Genomic DNA, 22071 nt, shown 5'->3' on the forward strand with positions numbered 1-22071 from the left:
AAACAAACATGGTGTGTTATGTGTGGACACACCAGGAAACCCGAACATTTTTTAATTTAGTACGAGATAGAGGGGTAATAATAGGGGTGTAAGAAAATATCATTTTTGCAATATATCGCAATACTTCATTTCACAAAACTGTATCGATATTTAAAAGTACTGTATCGATATTTTTAGGCATTTATTCAAATGCAGATATTATGGAGGTTCATTTTGTTTTTCTTTTTTGTTTATATTTTATTTATTATTATTTAACACAGGATCCTGAACTATAATGTCTGTAAAACAGAATTTCAGTTTGAACACAGGAACATTTTGTGATATAGCATCAGATCCTGTTGTGATCAAATAAAAATGGGTTTAGTATTTGTACATATTTCTAGTGTAATTCAATTCTTCCAGGAAATAATCTTTAAAAAAGAAACTAAACCAATAAAAAATTGCCTTTTTAACAGTATTGTGATATATTGTATTGTGATCCTAGTATTGTGATTTGTATCGTATTGCCAGATTCTTACCGATACACAGCCCTAGTCATATATAATAATAATGAATATATCTGTAAATCAACACCATATTTACATTTGTCGCCATGTTATGGAATGACTTCTCATGTCATCTCACAATAATAAATAAACAAATCATTGCATTTGGGATTTAATGGAAAAACCGACATTATGCACTTCTGTTTTTTTTTTTTTGTTTTTTTTTTTTTACATTTAATAAATATTGGTGAAGTTTTGCACATATGACCAATGGAAAAGCGACTATTGATGTTGTTATTTTATGCTTTTTATTGTCTGTAAAGTGACCCTGGGTGACTTGACAGGCACCACCAAATAAAACATATTGGTATTAGTATTAGTATTATTATTACTGTTTGTATTTTCTGTGTTACGGTTGAGGACTGAATCTACTAAAAAGTGTATGAAACTGCTCTCACTGCATTTGTCCGACAGCTTTAGTTACCAGAACACGAGCCTTTACACAATGGATCACGCAAGTTTTTAATCCGCTGTTCAAGATTAAAGCTGTAATTTCTAACCTTTTTATCCTCTGATGTCTTGACAAAAAGCAGTGTGTACTCAGGCTCAGATTTCACGTGTCTGTGAGTTGTTAACAGTTCCAACAAACAATGATTTTTTTTTCCCCTCTAAACTTCACACATTGTTTCATTTAAATAAATGTTCCGATCAGCCTGTATCTCACCAAATAAAAGCCTCAGGTAGAAGCGAAGGACTGAAGGCGGTGGAATTTAACTAAGTACAGCCCCGACTCCAGAAAAGAGCTGCGTAAAAAATATAAAATAAGAACAGATGACCTGCAAATCCTATAAACCCAATTTATATTCACAATAGCACATAGGAAACGTCCACATTTGGTCTGTTTTCTGTGTTGTGCTGCGATTAAAATGTGGGTTTATCACACATGCAAGTCACTGCATTCTGTTCTCATTGATATTTTTGCACAGCATTGTAGTTTTTTTGGATTAGGGCTAGCACTATTTGTCCATTATTGTGCAAAAATACGAAGTATAACTGTACGTCGTAAGCTGTACTTTACTTAATTTTATGTAATCTAATTTTATGCACATTTTGTCATTTTTTCAGATGATCGTAAACAATGCGTTCTGAAATACGACATATTTTTACGCTTTCCAACCTTTTTACTTTCTGATTTTTCACAAACAGCAGTGCAGTCAGTCAGTTTCACGTGTCTACGAGCTGTTAATGTTTCACCAAACAGGGATTTTTCCCTTTTAAACTTCTCGTGTTTCCTTTCAATAAATGTGAAATGACCCGATATGTCAGCAAAAATCAGAGATTAGAGAAAAAGTCCAAAAACTGGAAACAGATGAGTGTATCAAAGCTGTTTTTTTTCATCTTTCTCTGTCATTAATCATGTGATGATTCATGTGTTTATAAAACTGGATCTAAAGCTTTTCAGACCTGCTCCATCTCCTCCACAGTAACATGTTATGGATAGTTTAAGAAGACATTCAGTATAAAAACCTTATTTTTCAGAGATAGAGTAACAAATAAATGGAGTACAACAGTAATAGTTACTGATGGGATGTAATTATTTGGGGGATTTTTGTATTTTAATGACTGACCTATTCTTTATATGGACTGTATACATTAGCTGATTAACCAAGTCATGTATAATTGGGGTAGAACAATATAAGCTTCTTTGTACTCCTTTTTTGGACATAAAGTATTGATTAAGAGCCACAAAGCAATAGTTATAGATTTGTGTGACATTTGTTTTTCTATTTTGATCGATTTATTTCCATATATTGGTGTGTCCTGTTTTAATTGGTAATTTCTTTTGCCTACTTATGTTCAAAATAGGGATGTAACGATATGAAAATTTCATATCACGGTTATTGTGACCAAAATTATCACGGTTATCATTATTAATACAGTTGAAATGTGCTCAAAATGTTCAAGAATTACTTATACACATCCTGAAATAATATAACCAAGTTGTATTTTGAAAAAACAAACAAACAAACAAACAAACTAAAAAAAAAAACCCAAATAGAATAATAGTCACAATGTACTTTCTTTTGGCAGTAACATTCAAATATTAACATGTAAACATCAAACATACAAATGTGCATTAAAGGTCCCATATTATGCTATTTTTCAGTCACGTCATATAGGTCTCAGAAGCCCAAAAACATAGTATTTAAGTTTGTTCGACCCAAAATAATCCTTTGTTCGGAGTTTCAGCGGTGGAAAAGTCCCTCTCACCAGCCCTCCTCAGAACAGGCTGTTTCTGGGCACGCTAGCGGTACTACGGGACTTATGTGTTCTGAACACACCAGTCACCTGTCTGAAATGGCCCTCTCTCGTCTCCAATACACATGTCTCAGACAGAACGTCTTTCCAAACACTGGCTTTATTTGCCTTGAGGCGTGATTGAGCCCCGACGGAAAACGGCGGTGTTGTGTCGGGTTCGTGGACCTGACACGGAAAGCCGCCTGCCGCCACTAATGCAGGCAGCTGCTAACAAGCCTGATGCTAACTGTACTGATGCTAACCACAAAAGGCCCGTGTTCACAGTAGTTCTGTTCAATGTCTCTGGATATTATCAGCTCGTGCATGTTAACGGGGACGCAAACGTTAGCAGCAGTAACCGAGCTATGTTAGCTGCCATGCTAACGTTAGACGTACACATCAACACCCACCAGCGTATCCGTGATGTAGGGTTATGCAGTAAAGATACAAAAAATGAGAAGAACTTACATCTCCTACACTTGGACTTGGGTCACGAAGCGTCGGTACTGCGTCCTTCTTGGTTCGGAGTCTCTGTGCTAAGCCGCAGCTGTATGGGCCCATGTTCGAAAAACACTCGTCCGTGAAATGCCGGGGACACACATACAAGCGTTTGGGAATGTTGTTTGGTCCATGAGCATCACAGACAGAATCCAGACACTTTTTACGGAGAGGCTCGGAAGTGGGGAGCAAAAATAAACTCTGGTGTTGGTGTGTGCAGCCAACAACACCACAAGCTGCGTGTCTCGCCTTCGCCATGTTTGTTGTCCCAGAGCTACTTTTCCAGGGCGGGGCTCACCTTTTCATGCAGGGTGGGGCCACAGTCAGGGGGAGGAGTTAAATCCGCTTATGTCGTCATAAGCGGACCCAACTCAAACTGGGCCGTTTGAGCATTTTCACAACATGTGGTGTAGCAAGGCAGGAGGAAACAGACAGTTTTCAGATTCCAACCTCATAATGAGGCTACTGCAACACACACTACTGTAAGAAAACTGTCACAAAGTGACATGTGCAGAATATGGGACCTTTAAAGATGGAACCTTATGGCCACTCTTTGACCATTTTCCAGATCAAGTTTGTGTTGAAAGTGCGGTAATCAAACACGGTTATCATGATAATTAGAATTTAAACGGTAATACTAACTGTTGGGAATTTTACTGCGGTTTATCGTTGTACCGGTACTCGTTACATCCCTAGTTTAAAATAAAGTCTATCTACATGTACATAGGTCAGTATAAATAATTTAATGATGTTGTATATAACGATAGAAACTTCTTTTACTGAATGAGGGGGAACAGACTCATCAAACCACAGAACATCCCATCCATTGTCTGAACATGCAGAACGTGTGTTGGACTGCACTTCTTCAACCCGTGCACATAAAATAATAATGTTCCTTTTAACCCATAAAGACCCAGTTCTACTTTTGTGTCAGTTCCCAAATGTATTTTTCTCTCTATTTTAACCTTTCTTAAGTTCATCACCATTTATTAGAATATTATCTTCTGTATTTTGCATTTTGTCAGTATAAATCCGGTATTTTCCTGTAGTTAATTTATTACTCATGTAGATGTTCACAAAAGCTCAGATTACAGTTGAAGACAGTTGAGAAAACTGTAGAAAAAGTGACTTTTTTTTTTTTTTAGCAAAATTTATCCTTAACTGAACATAAACCCAGTGTGTCCATCCACTGTCACTGATCCAACTCCATGGGCTTTTCTAGTGAATCAATGTTGTAGAAGATGACAGTGTTTCCACGGTAACTACGGAGCCTCTGAACGTCCAAATGGGTCATATCTGATGACCATGAAAAGATGGAAGAACTGTATTTTACACCAATTATTGACATGTATTGATAGGATTAGTGGATCAACAGGTGTTAAATGTTTTAGATCAGTAGATGGTTTTGGTCATTGGCGGCTGTTTGGGTCTTTATGGGTTAAAGATATAACAATAAAACCCATTGCATTACTTAAATGAAAGTTTCTACCAATTAAATCCTGGCAGAAATAATCACATCTAACAATAATGCTCTTCTCTCCCTTTTAATGGAAGTAAAAGGATAAAGAGTCTTAACTTGTTCCCACACTGTCAACGATAAACGCTCAGTAATTCAACCTTGGTTTTTCTGGAGGATTAAAAATATATACGTCCCTCAACTTTGGACTCAGGTTTAACGTCTATCGCTGTGGATGCAGAAAGTGCTTAAGAAGGCCAGAGGTTATGGATGTCTAATCCACCATCTGAGAGCAGACGGTCATAATCTGTGCTCTGGGTTCTCCTGGGGTGTTAAAAACAGACCATTGGGCTGGATTATATCACAGAAAGGAGACCAATGTGTTAATCATAAATTAAAGGCTAAGCCTGAGCGAACAGGTCAGCCCCGGGTCATTTGCTCAACCCTATAGGGGTCTTTCTGTGTGAAAAGCCACGGCTTAGCACTTAGAAACCTCAACATAATCAGCCTGGAACAATGTACAGTAGTGTAATGTGTGCGGAGCGCCCTGAGCCCAGTGTTGTTCTTTGAGAAAGAATCCATTCAAAGCTCAGGCGTACATTTACTGTATACATGTAAGTATAGCTTATGCAAATACACATGTTCACACACACGCTCCAGTTCATATAACGCCCTTTTAATGGGCACTCAGACCACGCACAGAAAAGATTGGCCCATTTATCTGTCTTCAGTCTACATGGGAAATCAGCGACAAGAACAGAAATAAGTATCATCCGTTTTTCCAATTCTAAAATGTTGCCTCGGGGGAATTGGCAGGCGCTCTGAAAATGGGATGATACACGACCTTTGCTATGTATGACTAATACTTGGCTCCTAAAGACTGTGTCAACAAGGTGTTTTATTAAAGACGCAGCAAGAAAACACAAGGAGGCAAAAAAACGTTACATGATTTATATTACAAGCACCGAAATATACAAGACTAATTGGATTAGGGAGAATGCAGGGAATTCGCTGACCTAATTCACTGCCTTTCACGCAATAAAACTGACAAGAGCACGAAATGTATAAAAGAGATCTTTATTTCTAATAAACATGAATACATGTGGACATGAAGGACACTTTTATGATGTCTGTTTAAAACATTTTGTAAACTGCTGTACAGATCTCAGAGACGCTACAGGTCAGTACATGAGACGTGGTCAGATCTACGTTCTTGTCGTAAACTATCCATAAAACTGATTTAACACCATCAACACTGGGAACAAATACACTGGGAGGAAGGGGAACAAAATGCAACATCAGACATGAAAACTTGTACAACTCTGAAAAGTATACGTTTAGAAACACAAAGACACATACATTGTATGTGTTAAATAATTTTCGTTTGTCAGGACATAAAAAGCTAACTACATCATTCACAGATTCAGCAGTCTGTTTAAATACCTTATTTCTACAAAGTGAATTTACATTTCTTTTAAAGTACAAAGTGCAAATACTATGGTTTCCATTATTGCCGATTGGTGAGGGCAGAGTCTCCATGTGGGAGGGGAACGCTTTGTTGTTGGCTTAACCTTGCTTCTTTGAAGGATTCTGGGAAAAAAGGAGAAAGAAATCAAAGCGACGTCAGTTTGACACAAGCCCTCGGATCACTGGAATAAATTACTAGTTACAATATGTTCGACTTCTGTTGGACCCATTTACAGCAGGTATTAAAATGTGATCTGCATCTGGATGCGTTGTCTAGATCAGGACGGTCCAGTGTACGTCACAGCCATCCCATTTCCATTTTGATATTAATGAATGAAAAATAGAAAACGACTTGTATTTTGTTTTTTGTTTTAAAATCAAAAAACGGAAAAGGACTTGTATCCTGTTGTTCGTCCTAAAAGCTACAAAACAAAAAATGGGAAACGGTTTCTTTATTTGACTTCAGGTGCTGCAGAAAATAGAAAATTGGAATTGAGAAAAACGTTGTTCCGTGTCTATTCCCATTTTGCCGTAGGTGGGTGTTTTAATGACCCGGAAAACATTGTCCCACAAGACCCACGAAACTAAAGAAGATATTTGTAGTCTGTTTGGAGTCGGTCTGTGTATCATTTAGTAATGGGATTTTCTTTCCAGAAACAAAAGAAAAACTAGTGGTTGACTGATTTTTGTTTTAAAATGGAAGAATTAAAATTTTATTTCAAGGCGTTTTTCTTTTCCAGTGTCAAAACAGATAACAAAATTTTAAAAGTGGATTGATTTTTGTTTTCTCTTTCTAATAACAAAGAAGAAAGTTACTAGGACTGGACCAAAAACGACTGTTTTTTTCATTTTCTGAGACTGGATGTTTAAGAGCGCTAGTGTTATGGTCACAAAGATTCTCATGAACGATGGGTTTGTACAAATCTTCCAGTTTGTACAAAATCTGGAGTTCGTAGACATGCTCCCTCCACTAATGTCTACGAACTCCAGATTTCGTGATTTCTTGAAAGTCAATTTTAATTCCTCTGTTTTAAAACAAAAATCAATTAACCACTAGGGCTGTGTATCGGCAAGAATCTGGCAATACGATACAAATCACAATACTAGGATCACGATACGATATATCACGATACTGTTAAAAAGGTCATTTTTTGTTTTTCTTTTTTTTTTAAATGATTATTTCCTTGAAGAATTGAATTACAGCAGAAATCTGCACAAATACTAAACACATTTTTATTTGATCCCAACAGGATCTAATGTTCTATCACAAATGTTCCTGTGTTCAAACTGAAATTGTGTTTTACAGACATTCCAGTTTCAGATCCTGTTCAAATGTTCAGATTCTATTAGTTCACAACTAACATCAGAACAGGATTTTTGTGCAATCCCAACGAAGGAACGAACATTGTTTAATAAAATAGTGTGAAATAAGAATAAATAAAATATAAACAATAAAGAAAAACAATAATGAATCAATACAGTACTTTTTAATATCAATACTGTATTGTAAAATGAACTATTGTGATATATTGCAGAACCCACATTTTCTTACACCCCTATAACCACTAGTTTTTCTTTTGTTCCTGAAAAGAAAATCCAGTTACCAAAACATACACTGACCAGCGTCTGAGTGTATTTTGACCGTTTGCGTCTCCGTTGTGCGCTCCACGCTCAAGTAGCGCATCATTTTTGAGAAACAAAAACCAACTCCACTACAGACTCACACTGCACTACACACTTATCATACACTCAAAAAACACTAAATATGCACAAATCTGTGAAATCTTGAAGTTCGCTAATGCTGCTGCTGTCTCTTTTCCCTCACTGTTACTTCCACAACTTTTTGTTTCTTTGATTTCATGACAAACAACAGGATACAAGTCCTTTTCTGTTTTTCATTTACCAATTTTTAAACAAAAAAACAAATTCCGAGTCATTTTCCTTTTTTCGTTTATTAGGCTAAAATTAACACAGAAATCGGATGGCTGTGGCGTACACGGACCCAGGAACGACGTATGTAAATGTAGACTCAGATGTGAGCTCAGCTGGAGGAGGTCTTTAGATCCATGTAAATGCAAACTCATCTTGAATGTATTAGAACATATTTACAGTCCTCTGACTAAACCATGGCTCCATTCCATCACTGCGTCATCATTCTACCATGACCCCAGAATGACACTGAGCATCCCACTTTAATGAAAGAAAGAAACGGAAAATTCACGTCCCTGGAGACTGTGGTGACTGTTCTGTCCGACTGAAACGGGACGATTCTGACACAAACAAGTGCATTTATGAAGACGTTTCAAAGCACAAGTTAAACCTGCTGCAACAATTCAAACAGGGACGACAAACTCATTTTAGTTCAGGTTCCACATTCAGCTAAAGTGGGTCAGACCAGTAAAATGATAACAGTGAAAAAAGTAAAATTACATGATGAAAATGTTTATATCTACTAAATATCTTTTAAAAATGTGAATAACCTCAAATTTTTTGAAGAAAAAATAAGTGCAATTTTGACAGTATTCTGCCTCTGTTTATCATTTACACATGGACATTATAACGTACAGAACATAGTGGATCTACAAACACACAAAACATTTAATAACAGGCAGAATATTGTTAAAATTGCACTTATTTCTCTTAGTTGTTCATATTTGTTGAGTTTATTCACATTTTTTATGAAAGGACAGTTTGTAAATGTAAACATTTTCATGTAATTTAATGGATGGACATCTGCCTTGACCAGTTTGGGGGGGGGGGAGAGAGAGAGAGAGAGAGAGAGAGAGAGAGACTGGGGGAGAGGGGTAGAAGTAGAGGGAGACACATGGATGCAGTTAATACACAGATAACTGAACTAGAACTGTCAAAAAGTCGATCAGCTGGTGTTAGTATAATTACCAATAACCAGAACAAAAGTCCATAACTGTTAATAGTACTACCACTAGGGCTGGGTGTCATGGCCAGTTTCCATAATCGATTTGATTTCGATTCATAAGGTTCTGAACTGATTAATCACGATTCGATTCGATTTCAATTTCAATTCGATTCCGTATTAACTGATTGATTCAGAGTAATTTAGTGATACCAAAGTACAAATTTGAGTTGTAACCAGATTACACTGGGTTACAAAAAAATGTTTTTTGCAAGTTGTCTAGGTTTTTTCAGCTGAATTGGGACCATTTTGCAGCGCTAAATCCAAAAATGACATCTGTTTTTCTCCATCAGGTCAGGTTTTTTTGCTAATTTGATTTTGAAAAATTTGATCTTCTCACAAAATTGATTACATTTTTGTGACTTTCAGTTAATTTTTTATATAGTTCTCACCCAAAATAGGTTTTAAGAGAAAAAAAAAATTATTTTCTAACAGGATGTATTTATTAAGTGTTACAAACTGTAGCAGAATATGTCAGGCTTATTTTTGCAAGATCTTCTAGTCAAAACCCTTTCATTCACCTGGAATATTAAAAAAAACAATCATAAATTGGCAAAAGTAAAATCTTCAGAACTCGTTTATTGTAAGAAATATGAAAGAATTTTGTATCATATGATGTGAAAATGCCCATAAATGTAAGCAAAAATGTTCAAAAGCCAATATGTGGCATAGTTCAGAAAGTTGACCTGATTGAGCAAAATGAATGTGATTTTTGGATTCAGCACCAAAATGATCCTAAATCAGCTCCAAAAACTGAAACAATACATTTGTTGTTGACCAGTGTTATTTGAGTACCGCAGTCATGCAACACATCAATACTGGGATCAATATTTATATTAGAGAGGAAATAAATGTGACATTTCAGCAGAAGTAGATGAATCTGCTCTGAAATAATGAACGGGACACAAACACGTCCATGTTTCTACAGTGGATCAGAACGGACTTCATCATGTTTATTCTGTTTTATGGCTGGGGGGGGGGGGGGGGGGGGGGGGGGGGTGCGCTCCGTGAATGTTGGTCGGGGAGCGGGGGGGTTTTGTAGTGTAGCGGTCGGACATTGTCGCTTTACTACGCCTCTAACTCCATACTCAGCCGTAGGTGATAGTATGGATCCAAGTTATTATTCCAAGAACGACCGCCTTCCACGACTCGCCGGACGGACACTTCCTTCACACTGTGGGTTCGACTTTGAGCCGAGAGGAGCTCCAGCAGAGGGGGTTTCCACATCTTTTCCGCACCAGAGCTGTAGTGAGCAAGGCCAAGTCTTCCCCAGGGGTTCATAAGACAGAGCTGACCGCCGTTCCGCCCGCGGTTCCGCGTACTCCCGGTCCTGCTCTGAAAAATCGATCTCATCCACTATTAATCGATTACGCAAAATTAAAATGAGATCGATCTAAGATGAATTAAATCGATTTTTTTACCCAGCCCTAACTACTGCAAGTATTAACAGTGGATGTACTACTACTGTAACTGTTACTACAAATGATAGAACCCACTACCATCTATGGAACTAGCCTATATAATAAACACGATCACAACTATGTGGATAAATGAGTGATGACGATGAAGGTAATGACGATGTTGGGCTGAATTCACTGAACTGTAAATTCTGGGATTGGTTTCCATACTGTGTGTCTTTGCTGCAGTAGACTGTGATTTGGATTCTTTATTTTAGTACCAGGCATAAAGTGGGTCTTGGTTGCGTATTCCCATAGTTCCAGGAATATCTGGTTAAGTGTTCGGTTAAGGTTTCTGCAGATTTCATTAGGTTACATATAAGATTTTATAAGGCCTCTACTTTTATTATTTCACTTCATGCTGGGACTAAACTCTGTAATGCTCCTGGATTCAAACATGATTCTAATGCTGTTATAACCAGACTTCCCAGTTTTGGGTGGTTTTTATACACGCCACCACAGGCTTTATCCCTTAAGGTCAACAAGCCTCAGCTAAGTCCAGTCCATGTCGACTAAGACCTGCCAAGACAGTGTTAAAATGCAATTCAGATTTTTTGGATTGTAGACATTTTAAGACTTTTTGGGGCCTGCAGAAAGCCTGGGTGATGTTTACTTACAAGTTTACTGGAGGATAAGCCTTCCCCTATTTTGGCCCCTGTGAAGAGAATAATAATAAGAGCAATGACTAAATGCTTTAGCAAACTGTGATTAAACAATTTAGCTATTCTATTGTATTGTTTTTGTTTGATGATCATTATACTCTTATTTTTTAGAATTGGGTGCAAGTTCATGGAGAATCTTGTACCCCACCTAGTGTACCTATCTGCCATGATTACATTTATGCATCAGTTATATAGAACGAGTGCATTTCTGTATTAGTATGTGCTGTTGAGCTCACCTTCTTCCTTGGTGACGCCCAGACATCCCATCAGCTCCTGCAGAGACAGAGCCTTATCGTTGCTGATGTCGCAGTATTCGACAAACTTCTTCACACACTTCTTTGGCTTGGATTTCTTGCGCAGGAAGCGTTTGAAAGGCTTGATTTCCTTCTTTCCGATGTCGCCACTGGAGTTTTTGTCCAGTTGACTGAAATACCAGTGAACTACCCGTTCCTCCAGGGTGTGATTTGGGTCGGGTTCAGCCATCCTGAAAAAGCATGGAACAAGTTTATGTGCATTCATCCCTGTAGCAAGGTTAGAATAGTTTGTATTTTTCATTCTAGTTTAGTTTTATTTAGTTTTGACTTTTTTTTCTCTAATTCAGTTAGTTTTAATTCATTTTTAGAGCAGGTTTGCTAGTTTTTTATTAGTTTTAATTTTTTTCTAAATGCTTAGTTTTAGTTTAGTTGTAGTTCAGTGGTCTCTTTTCTCTTCTTCTCTGTCGTCGTATTCAAATAAATCCCAGACAGGACTCTGCTGCTTTCTCCCAACTTTAGTCTCCATGTTTCCAGGTAGAGTGGGGACCAGAAGACGACTGGAAACCACAAGTGAACACAAGTGACGGACCGTCAAGTACCGTATGGTGCCACCAGCTAAAATTGCTGGAGTGAAATAAACCGCTTTCGTATCAATCAGACATTGACAAAGACGAAAACGAAGGGAATTTTATCCATAATTTTTAAAGTTTTAGTTAGTTTTGTAAACACACAATACAGTTTCAGTTAGTTATCGTTTTTTCTTTTAATTATAGTTTTTATTTATTTCAGTTAACAAAAATGTTTTTTCAGTTCTAGTTTTTGTAATTTCATTAGTTTTCGTTAACGATAATAACCTTGCCCTGTATCCCTGTTTTTAAGGAGCTTCGTGTAGTATTTCTACTTTCTACTAAGGCCCTGTCCGTATGAAGACGGTTTTGGTCGTATCCGCAAAAGTTTTGTATCGGATAGGCCTTTCGTCCACATGAGTCACTGAAGCTGCAACTTTTTGAAACCTCGTACTGGAGTGAATAAATTTGAAAACGCTGATTTCACGTCTTCATCTGTACGACCAAACCGCAAGTTTTCTAAAATGATGATGTCATAGCCCCACCTCTCCAACCTTTCACCCCAGAAGCAAGACGCCACTTCACAACAACAACAACAATGGCGGACTCCAGAGTAGTGCTCGTGCTACAACAGCTATTGAGCTTATTGAAAATACTGAATCAAAATCTTTGGCTACTTTTTCATTACAATGAGCAACAAACAACCATAGCTAACAATATTCACTACATGCTCTTGGATCTATCGCAGAGAGGGGCAACCAGGACGAAATACTGGATCAGACACAGTAGAACCAAGCAAGCTTTATGCTCCACGTCTTCTTCTCTGTTTTTTGCGAGAGAATTACAACGCCACATACAGGCCTGGCATTTGTACTGCATCGTTTTCAGTGGTTTCGTGTGGACGCAGATATTTCCTGAAATGACTCCGTGTTTGCGGGGCATGTTTTTGAAAACAACAAAGAAAAAGATCAGATAGGAAAAGATGCAGTTTTGTGTGGACATTGACTAACCTGACCTAAAGTTATCACAGGGATTAGAAATAAAGAGTTCAAACATGATGTACTGAATTATAGACATATTAAATGTATTTATACATAGTGATGACCACTAGAGGGAGTAGAGAGTCACCGCCAGACCCCCAGTGCCTTGAAAGTCAAAACCAAGGGGTCTTTGGCCGAAGAGGTAGAATATGACAAGGATGAGAAGCAAAAGAAACAACTATCAGAGCAGGAGTGTCAAAGTCATTTTCTTCTGAGGGCCACATTCAGCCCAATTTAATCTGAAGTGGGCCGGACCAGTACAATAATAGCATGACAGCCAATAAATAATGACAACTCCAAATTGTTTTAGTGCAAAAAAAAAAAAAAAAGACATTCAATTATGCCAATATTTAGGTTTACAAGCTATCCAAACAAAAAGGATGTGAATAACCTGAAAAAAAAATGCATTTTGTTAAGAAATATAAGTAAAGTTTTATCAATATTATGCCTCGACTTATTATTTATACATGTGCATTACAGATCAGATCTACAAAGGCGCAAAACATTTAGTAAGAGGCAGAATATTGTTAAAATTGTGCTTAATTTTCTTTAGACATTTCAGGTTGTTCATATTTGTTCAGGTTATTCACATTTTATTGTTAAAGGATAGTTTGTTAATGTAAACATTTTCATAATTTAATGTTTTTTGCACTAAATCAATTAGAAAAAATTGATGTTGTCATTATTTATAGGTTATTATGATATTATTTTTGAGTTTGATGCCCTAACTTGGACTTTGTAAATTCATCCTGCGGGTCAGATTGGAACCTTTGGCGAGCCAGTTTTGGGCCCCGGGACGCATGTTTGACACCTGTGGTTTAGAGTCAAAGAAAAGAAGTAATAAAAAAAGAAGAATGGAACGAACACCACAGGAACTTTGACCAAAGCATCAGAAAGTGACCAGATGGCATGAGAACCGTAAAGAAACAACTTTTACAGTTGTTGAAAGTGAAGTACTGTTGTTGTTGTTTTCTCCAATGTAACAAATGGAGTTTGATGCTGAAATGTCAGCGTTTCTTCTACACAGATGAGTTTGATTCTAAGGCTTACGAAGGTTTAAAGTTATTATGGGATGTTATTATCTTTGCTAAGTTGCCGTTTGTTGATGCACGGTTCAGACTAAACTGTGTTTGTTGGATTCCAAACAGATCTTTAGTTCAGTTATTGACAACACAAACCAAACAGAAAACAGAAGTAATTTGTGGTTTTACTGTGGCTGTTTTCTGCCTAAAAACAGAGCTAAGCTAACATAGCTAAGCTAACAGTGCTATAATGTAAACTATCGGCTGACGCTTATAAGTCACTGTTATTTTGAGTCAGTAACTTCTTGTTTGGAGAACAAAACCTTATGATACTATGATACAGATACGTATGAACAATGAGATTCACTCTTTATTTGATGAGCGCTACAGTCTGTGGAGACGTTAGCATTAATTTACTGACCGTTTCGTAGCTTTAGGTTCATTGTTTCTCAAAACTTCCCCTTATTGTTGATTAACTGAATGTCATTACTATATAAAACCTCCGTAAGTCAAACCATAACCAGCCGTAGGACAGAATATGTTCTGTAAGTGACAGTGCCACAGATTTACATGAATAAGCGCAGGATGAACAAACCCACTTCAGAACGTCATACCTTCCGGCGGACGCTGGATCTGTGACGGCGTGCACCATGTCTGTCGACAGAGCGTCAAGAACACTTGTCAGGAACTCTGTTTTCTTTGCCCCAGGACAGCCTGAAAAGTAAACCACAGATACCTGAATGAATGTGTGTAAGCATGTATTATGTAGTTCATATGGTAGTCAGCTTACTTATGTGTCATCAAACATCGAAAAACGCCACCGCAGTCAACAGCGTTACAACAACGTGGAATGCTGCCGTCATAGGTGGGCCAATAAATGTCTGGGGAGGGACGTCATGTAACACGCAGTGTACTTTTAAGAAGAACAGCACATAAAGATGACAGAGGAGAAAATACACCTAAACAAGACGTTCACGGTTGGGTTTTACTCCTCATAAAGCGTCAGGCCTCCCCTCATCTGCAGGAGGAAGAGTGTACCTGCCAATCATTCAAGAGGCCCCTGAGTGGATTTGACAGCTGGAGGCGCTGAAGATGATACTCAATAGTGGATGTATAGATACTATAGTCTGTACACCAACCAAGACTCTCCTGAAATAAGTGGACTGAAGGCAGTTGAAGACACGTGATAAAACCCATCCTGCCCAGTCTCAGCAGAGAAACCACAGAAGATCATACATGTGTAAACCTGTAGCATCGGTTTTGCGACTCATGCCCATGTTTTTCATCACAAACCTGTGGCTTTGGACGACAAACCCAAGAGCACGGCTTATAAACTGACAGTACAGGTTTACACATGGCTCTTTTACTTGTTTCTCAGCTGAAGCAGACTCTGTTTTATTACTGTTGAAGGATTTTTCTCAGTAGAGCTGCAACCGATTTATCGACTAGGTGCTTGAAGCCAATGCAAAAATTCCTGATTCAATTAATTAACTTGAATTGATTGACGGGAGATATTCTGTTGCAGTTTTCCTGAACTGAAGCTTCTTGGTGCGTCACAATAAGTGTCCGTGTGAAACACAACAGTGGAACCAATGTTTAACAGCAGAGAAATGAAGGAAACAAACCTTTGATTCAGGAGAATTGTGGTTGAATGATTTTTTTGGATCACTTTGAGTCGATTAATCGGTTGCAGCTCTATTTCAAAGTATGCATCCAGAGACCACAAGACAGAAGTTGATTTGAATTTAAAATTATTGTAAATGTCACTTGTTTAAAATCCGTCCTTAAGTACCAAACTAAAACCAACAGACAGGCGTTATTGCACGCCAAATGACAGGAAAAAAATTAAATTCAGGGACAACTGGAGTGGAATGACCCTAATGATAGTAATTGTTGGTTAGGCCATATATTTTTAGGAGTGACGAGGCCACGGTTGTTGTGGAAGAGCTGAAGGCTACAGAGGCTGGAGAGATTCCTGGATTCCTCTGCCGACTCTCCTCTGCCGTTCTCACAATCCGGCTTTCCTCTGCTATTCTGCCTGTGGAGAACAAATTCTCCACAGTGTGCTACTCATTTTATGGCCTAGGCCTGCGGGGCCAGATTCTCCTGTGTTGGAGATAATAGCATGCTTTGCCCCTCTCTAACAGGTGGCGACCAGCACCGGCGTAAACAGCCGGCTTCCACTCCACCTTTCCCAAGCGGCTCAGCGGCCTCAATGTCCGCAAACGCTCACGTGTCCAAACCGTTCCACTCGGCTTTACATGATGAGCAGACTTGCATTTAAGTTTTAGTGGGTCCTCTCTGCCCCTGGCCCAGTAAAATATCTGACCCACCTGTTAATGGCCACACTGGAGCCTCTGCTGGTAAATGAGTCTAGACACTTACACAACTGCACCTCAACAAGGTAAAGGTTTTGTATCTGACTCCTGAGTCTGTGCAGATTCATGGGCTGCAGTTGAGGTTTGAGTGTTTTTCATGGACAGCGCTCGTCGTCTCTGTAATGCAACAGGAATCTGCCATCAGGTCAAGGCTCCGGTCCCGTCCCGTCCTCTTGGCAGAACAGTTCCTAGTGGGCGGGACAGATCAGCTTGTGTCTGTCTGGACACTATTTAGCTGAGGGGCAGGACACCAATGTTCCCGCTGTCATTCAGAGGAAATTGAGTCTGGCCATTTTCCGTTGGGTTTGAGGCTGCGGCTGTAAATGGCTGCTGTCTCATTTCATAACGATTATAACGGAGTAAAGCCAGATTTGGGATGAAGTGAAGCTGAGAGAAAGCCACTTGATGTTTTTAGTTTTTGACACGTTAAACACTGCAGGACTGCTCACATGCCTCTGTGTATCTGCAGCTTACGTGGTGTAAAAAACTTGGCCCGTAAGTGCGTGTTTGCATGTGTGCGCCCGTGTGTTACTGTCAATAAGAGCCAGTGTTTGTCTACGGAGCCACACGGGGCAAAACCCTGTCAGCACTCGCAGCCGCAGCTCCCGACGCCTGCCCCGACGCTATCCCCATGATCCCGCTCTGGGGAGAACGCCGGCCAAACACGCCGCTTTCCTCTCCTACGCTTTCAGGGCAAGTTGCTCCTTTCTTGCATCTCGCCCCATAAACCTCTCAACACCAGCGCTTCAACGGTAAATGGGCTGCAGCGATGTGAAGACAACATTTATAATTATCCCTGGTTTGTACAGTAAAAGGGTTTACAGCCGCTGACGCAAGTGCTTATAAAGAAAACAAGACGCTGCGTTTTTGACTTTGTCCTGGTGTATTTTGTAATGGCAGAGCCGGCTGATACGCAGCCATCTGTGTATTTGTAGGAGTATCTGTGTTTGCTGAATTACTACACTGTTTTCTCTCCTACCGCTATGTGTTTTGGAGGTGTTTGTTCTGATTTTTTTTCACGGGAGTCTTTTCCACTCCATCACCTTCTCACACGTTCTGCAGAGAGTTGCACACTGAATAAATTCCTGTTCTCTATATATCTTCGCAAAGACATCCACCATCAAAACTAGTGTAAGGCAATGCTATTTTTGTGGTGAGCTCCAATCATTTAACCTTTCCAGAGCCATTTATCAGCATTTAATGACATATACTCCTATGCATGATGTGTTTTTCAGTCCATAAAGTCAGAATAATTGTATTTTTAGACACATTCCTCTTTTTAGTCCAATTTAAGTACATCGGTAATCACCTTTGACTAGGGCTGTGTATTGGCGAGAATCTGGTGATTCGATACAAGTCATGATACTAGGATCACGATACGATATATCACGATATATCATGATACTATTAAAAAGGCAATTTTTTTGTTTGTTTCTTTTTTTTAAATGATTATTTTCTCAAAGAATTGAATTACACCAGAAATCTGCACAAATACTAAACACATTTTTTTTTTTTATCCCAACAGGATCTAATGTTTTGTCACAAAATGTTCCTGTGTTCAAACTGAAATTCTGTTTTACAGACATTACAGTTTCAGATCCTGTTCAAATGTTCAGATTCTAGTAGTTCACAACTGACAAGATAACAATCGCAACAAAGGAACTAACATTATGTAATAAAACAGTGTTAAATAATAATAAATAAGATATAAACGATAAAGAAAAATAAAAAAAAAGAACCTTCACCATATCTGCATTTGAATAAATACCTAAAATATCGACACTGCACTTTTTAATATTAATACAATATTGTGAAATGAAATATCACGATATATTGCAGAACCGATATTTTCTAACACCCCTACCTTTGACCAGGTGTAATGATGACATACTGAGTCCCAGTTACACTTTATCTATCAATAACAAATCACATCGTCACAATCATCTCATGAAATGAGGTAAAAAATATTTAATTTCAACTTTATGGGCAGTGGTGTAGGCCTAGCTGTTCACAAAAGCTCAGAGTGAATTCAGAAGTTATTGTGTGAAAACTGATATTTCAGCAAAATATCATAAACTGAAGACAGAAATGAGCCTCTATAACCACCGCTGTTGATCAAACGGAATTTTTCTCTCTACTTAACCTTTCTAAAGTGATTTACCACCATTTATTATAAAATTACTCTCAGTATATTGTATATTTCATTGGAATGTTATTGTATCAGAATAGAAAAAACTGAAGTAAAAATTATTTTTCAGTAAACTGTGTCATTAACTGAACATAAACCCAGTGTGTCCATCCGCTGTCACTGATCCAACTCCAGGGGTTTATTACTTTCTCTTCAATTTTGTTCAGTTTGTGTCTAATTTTGTTCATGTTACCTATTATTTTGTTGATTTATTCATTTTGTTAATTTTTTCGCATATTTTTTTTGTTTTTTTACTTAATTTAGGTAAATTTATTGCTTATTTTTTTCATGTTATTTAAGATTTTCTACATATTTGATTCATTTTTGGTCCTTTTATGTAATCATGTACATAAACCCAGTGTGTCCATCCACTGTCACTGATCCAACTCCATGGGTTTATTACTTTTTCTTCATTTTTGTTCAGTTTGTGTTCAGTTTGATTTATTCATTTTTGTTAATTTTTTCCACTTATTTTTTGTTTTTACTTAATTTTGGTAAATTTATTGCTTATTTTTTCATGTTATGTAGGATTTTCTAAATATTTGATTCATTTTTGGTCATTTTCTATATTGTGTACATAAACCCAGTGTGTCCATCCAACTCTATGGGTTTTTCTGGTGAATCAATGTTGTAGAAGATGACGGTGTTTCCACGATAACTACGGAGCCTCTGAACGTCCAAATGGGTCATATCTGATGACCACGAAAAGACGACAAACCAATTATTTACATGTATGGATAAGACTAGTGGTTTGGAAGTTATTCGACACTTGAGCTCAGTCGACGCTCTCGGTCGCCGGTGGCTGGTCAGGTCTGCGAGGGTTAATCTGTGACCGTCCGTCCCACTGTTTCATACACACTGTACTTAATGTCTGAGTGCTGAGTCCTGCTGCTAAATGCAGCACCTGCGAGCTGAGAGCACAGCCCTGGCCCAGCTCACTGTTACATAAACACTTGTGGATGGGATGGGAACAGTGGCAGCTCTGTTCATCGGCTGCTGGATTATTAACATGTTTACCAAACCACCGAGAAACAGCAAAAGACTTCAAATTTGCCAAGCACTGTTCAGCTCGAAACTGTGATTTGGTTGTACGCAGCACCTGAAAGGAGTAACTCCACTCTACTTAGACACATGTTTAACCCACAAATTAGACCCTGTCGGGCAAATTCACATATCATGATATTCATTACCAGCACCGTGGGGACGAGGCTCAGCTGGGACCTTTCTGTTTTAGGTAAAATATTTAAAAAGCAAACATACTTTTTTTTTGCTGAATGGAATCCAGTGAAATGTGGTGCAAAATTTTACAGCAGACGTGGGACACAGTCATTGTTCATTAAGTCTCCAGTAAAGCCCTATTCACACAGGACCGGCAGCACCTGCAGACCTCTGCTCATTTGTAATAAGTGCAGCGCTCTGTGATCTTAATCCCATGTGAATGTGGTGTGTCTGTAATTTAGGAGGTGATAATTTAACTGCAAATTACCTCCATTATCTCAGCAAACACACACAAGTCCTATGATAATATTAGTCTAGCCAGAAATTAAGTTCTGTATTATGGATATTTGCAGCATTTTTTGCTTCATCCATGCAGTTTTTCCTTCTTTCTTCTTTAGTCGTAGCCTTATTTAACCTTAGGAAATTATAAATCAAAGTTTTAAAGCATTTTGGTGCAGATGAAGGAGGTACATTCACAGAGAGCAAACTCTAATCCTTCAGAAACTCAAAATTTCCACTGGTGATCCAATGCATAAACTATACAGCAGCATTTCTCTCAGTTTTGAACCATTATCTGTGAATGGTAGCCTAATATTAGTCAAGTTAAGCCTTATACTGGTCAAATCACAAGTCATTTTTAATTTTCTCAAGCCATGTGACCAAGGTTATTATCGTTAACGAAAACTAACAAAATGACGAAAACTTCGTTAACTGAAATAAATAAAAACTATAATTAAAAGAGAAAAAAAAAAAGATAACTAACTGAAACTGTAAAGTGTGTTTACAAAACTAACTAAAACTAATAAAAATTATGGATAAAATTCCCTTCGTTTTCATCTTTGTCAACGTTGGATTGATATAAAAGCGATTTATTTCCCTCGAGCAATTTTAGCTGCTGGCACCGTATGATATTTAACGGTCCGTCACTTGTGTTCACTTGTGGTTTCCAGTCGTCTTCTGGTCCCCACTCTACCTGGAAACATGGAGACTAAAGTTGGGAGAAAGCAGCAGAGTCCTGTCTGGGATTTATTTGAATACGACGACAGAAGAAGACAAAAGATATATATAAAAACTAAAACTAAACTAAAACTAAGCATTTAGAAAATAACAAAAACTAATAAAAACTATCAAACCTGCTCTAAAAACAAATTAAAATAAACTGATTTAGAGAAAAAAAGTCAAAACTAAATAAAACAAAATTAAAATGAAAAATCCAAAACTATTAGAACCTTGTATGTGACACACATTAACAACTACAACCTATAGAATAGATTTAGATTTTGATCCAATGTCCATAAAACTAATGTCTTCAGCATCAACGTTGATTTATTTCTAAGCAAATGTTAGCTTAGTAATTATTACATTAAATAAATTACAATAATTAACATAGCAGACATCAGCATCTCATGTGCATCTTGGCATTCAGGTCGAACCATCATTCTATTAAAGTCAGTGTTAGAAAATAAGTACCTGCAGTATTTTATGTACCTTCATACTTGGTCTCCACTACATCAGTCTGACAGATTTAATTCCTGTTCAGATTATAAATGTCCTTTTCCTTCCCAGAAAAATTCACGTTTCTATGAATGCGTTGATTTTTCATATTTGTGAAAAACTGAATGATTAATGCCCCCAACATTTCTCAAAACAAACATTTATCTCCATGTTCGAGCCTCTCCACGGAGTTTTAGGTCACTGAAGGAGAACTTTTTTCAAAACACCTTCCAAAGTGAAGACTTCTTAAGTGTGTGGACAGAGAATAAGTGTTTCTTTTATGAGCTGAGGAAATTCTCCTCCTTCTTAAGCTAAATAAACTCTTCGAAAACCCTCTCGGATTAGCTGGAAAATGCATCGTCACAAAGCTGAAAACAGGGCTGGGTTTTTTCTGAGCTCATGAAACGTTGACTTTTGAGAAGTTCACGTAGTTCTCACGAATAACGACTGTACAAACATATTACTATTAAAACAAGTAAAATGAATCCAAAACATGAGCTGTAACAGTACTACACTATGTTACAGAAGGGGTACTCTGGGTTTTCATACCTAGCCAAGTCTTGAACTTTTGTATTCAGTTTCAGCTACGTTTGACGAGTAAAGAGCAGAAACTCTGTCCTACTTTAAATACTGACTGATTGATTGATTGATTGATG

At 37.8% G+C, this 22071-nt stretch overlaps 1 protein-coding gene and 1 long non-coding RNA gene across 5 annotated transcripts in view; one reads left to right on the forward strand and one right to left on the reverse strand.

Annotated features, from left to right (window-relative positions):
• The window catches only part of LOC115434773 (uncharacterized), an 8889-nt gene extending 849 nt beyond the window's left edge, over positions 1-8040 (forward strand). Inside the window, exons 2-3 of the long non-coding RNA XR_003937593.1 lie at positions 1076-1077; positions 7899-8040. This is a non-coding gene — a long non-coding RNA (uncharacterized LOC115434773). The remainder of the gene's footprint in view (positions 1-1075; positions 1078-7898) is intronic.
• The window catches only part of smoc2 (SPARC related modular calcium binding 2), a 60889-nt gene continuing 44616 nt past the window's right edge, over positions 5799-22071 (reverse strand). For 2 of the 4 annotated variants that reach the window (XM_030156904.1, XM_030156906.1), the window contains exons 10-13: positions 14752-14851; positions 11492-11739; positions 11211-11248; positions 5799-6327 (exon numbers count right to left, since the gene is read on the reverse strand). In XM_030156904.1, the coding sequence (XP_030012764.1) occupies positions 6304-6327; positions 11211-11248; positions 11492-11739; positions 14752-14851 (410 nt within the window). In that variant the 3' untranslated portion in view covers positions 5799-6303. The remainder of the gene's footprint in view (positions 6328-11210; positions 11249-11491; positions 11740-14751; positions 14852-22071) is intronic. The other 2 variants (XM_030156903.1, XM_030156905.1) reach the window with 1 other exon arrangement.

Source organism: Sphaeramia orbicularis, chromosome 15, assembly GCF_902148855.1.
Source record: "Sphaeramia orbicularis chromosome 15, fSphaOr1.1, whole genome shotgun sequence".
NCBI classification, from domain to species: domain Eukaryota; kingdom Metazoa; phylum Chordata; class Actinopteri; order Kurtiformes; family Apogonidae; genus Sphaeramia; species Sphaeramia orbicularis.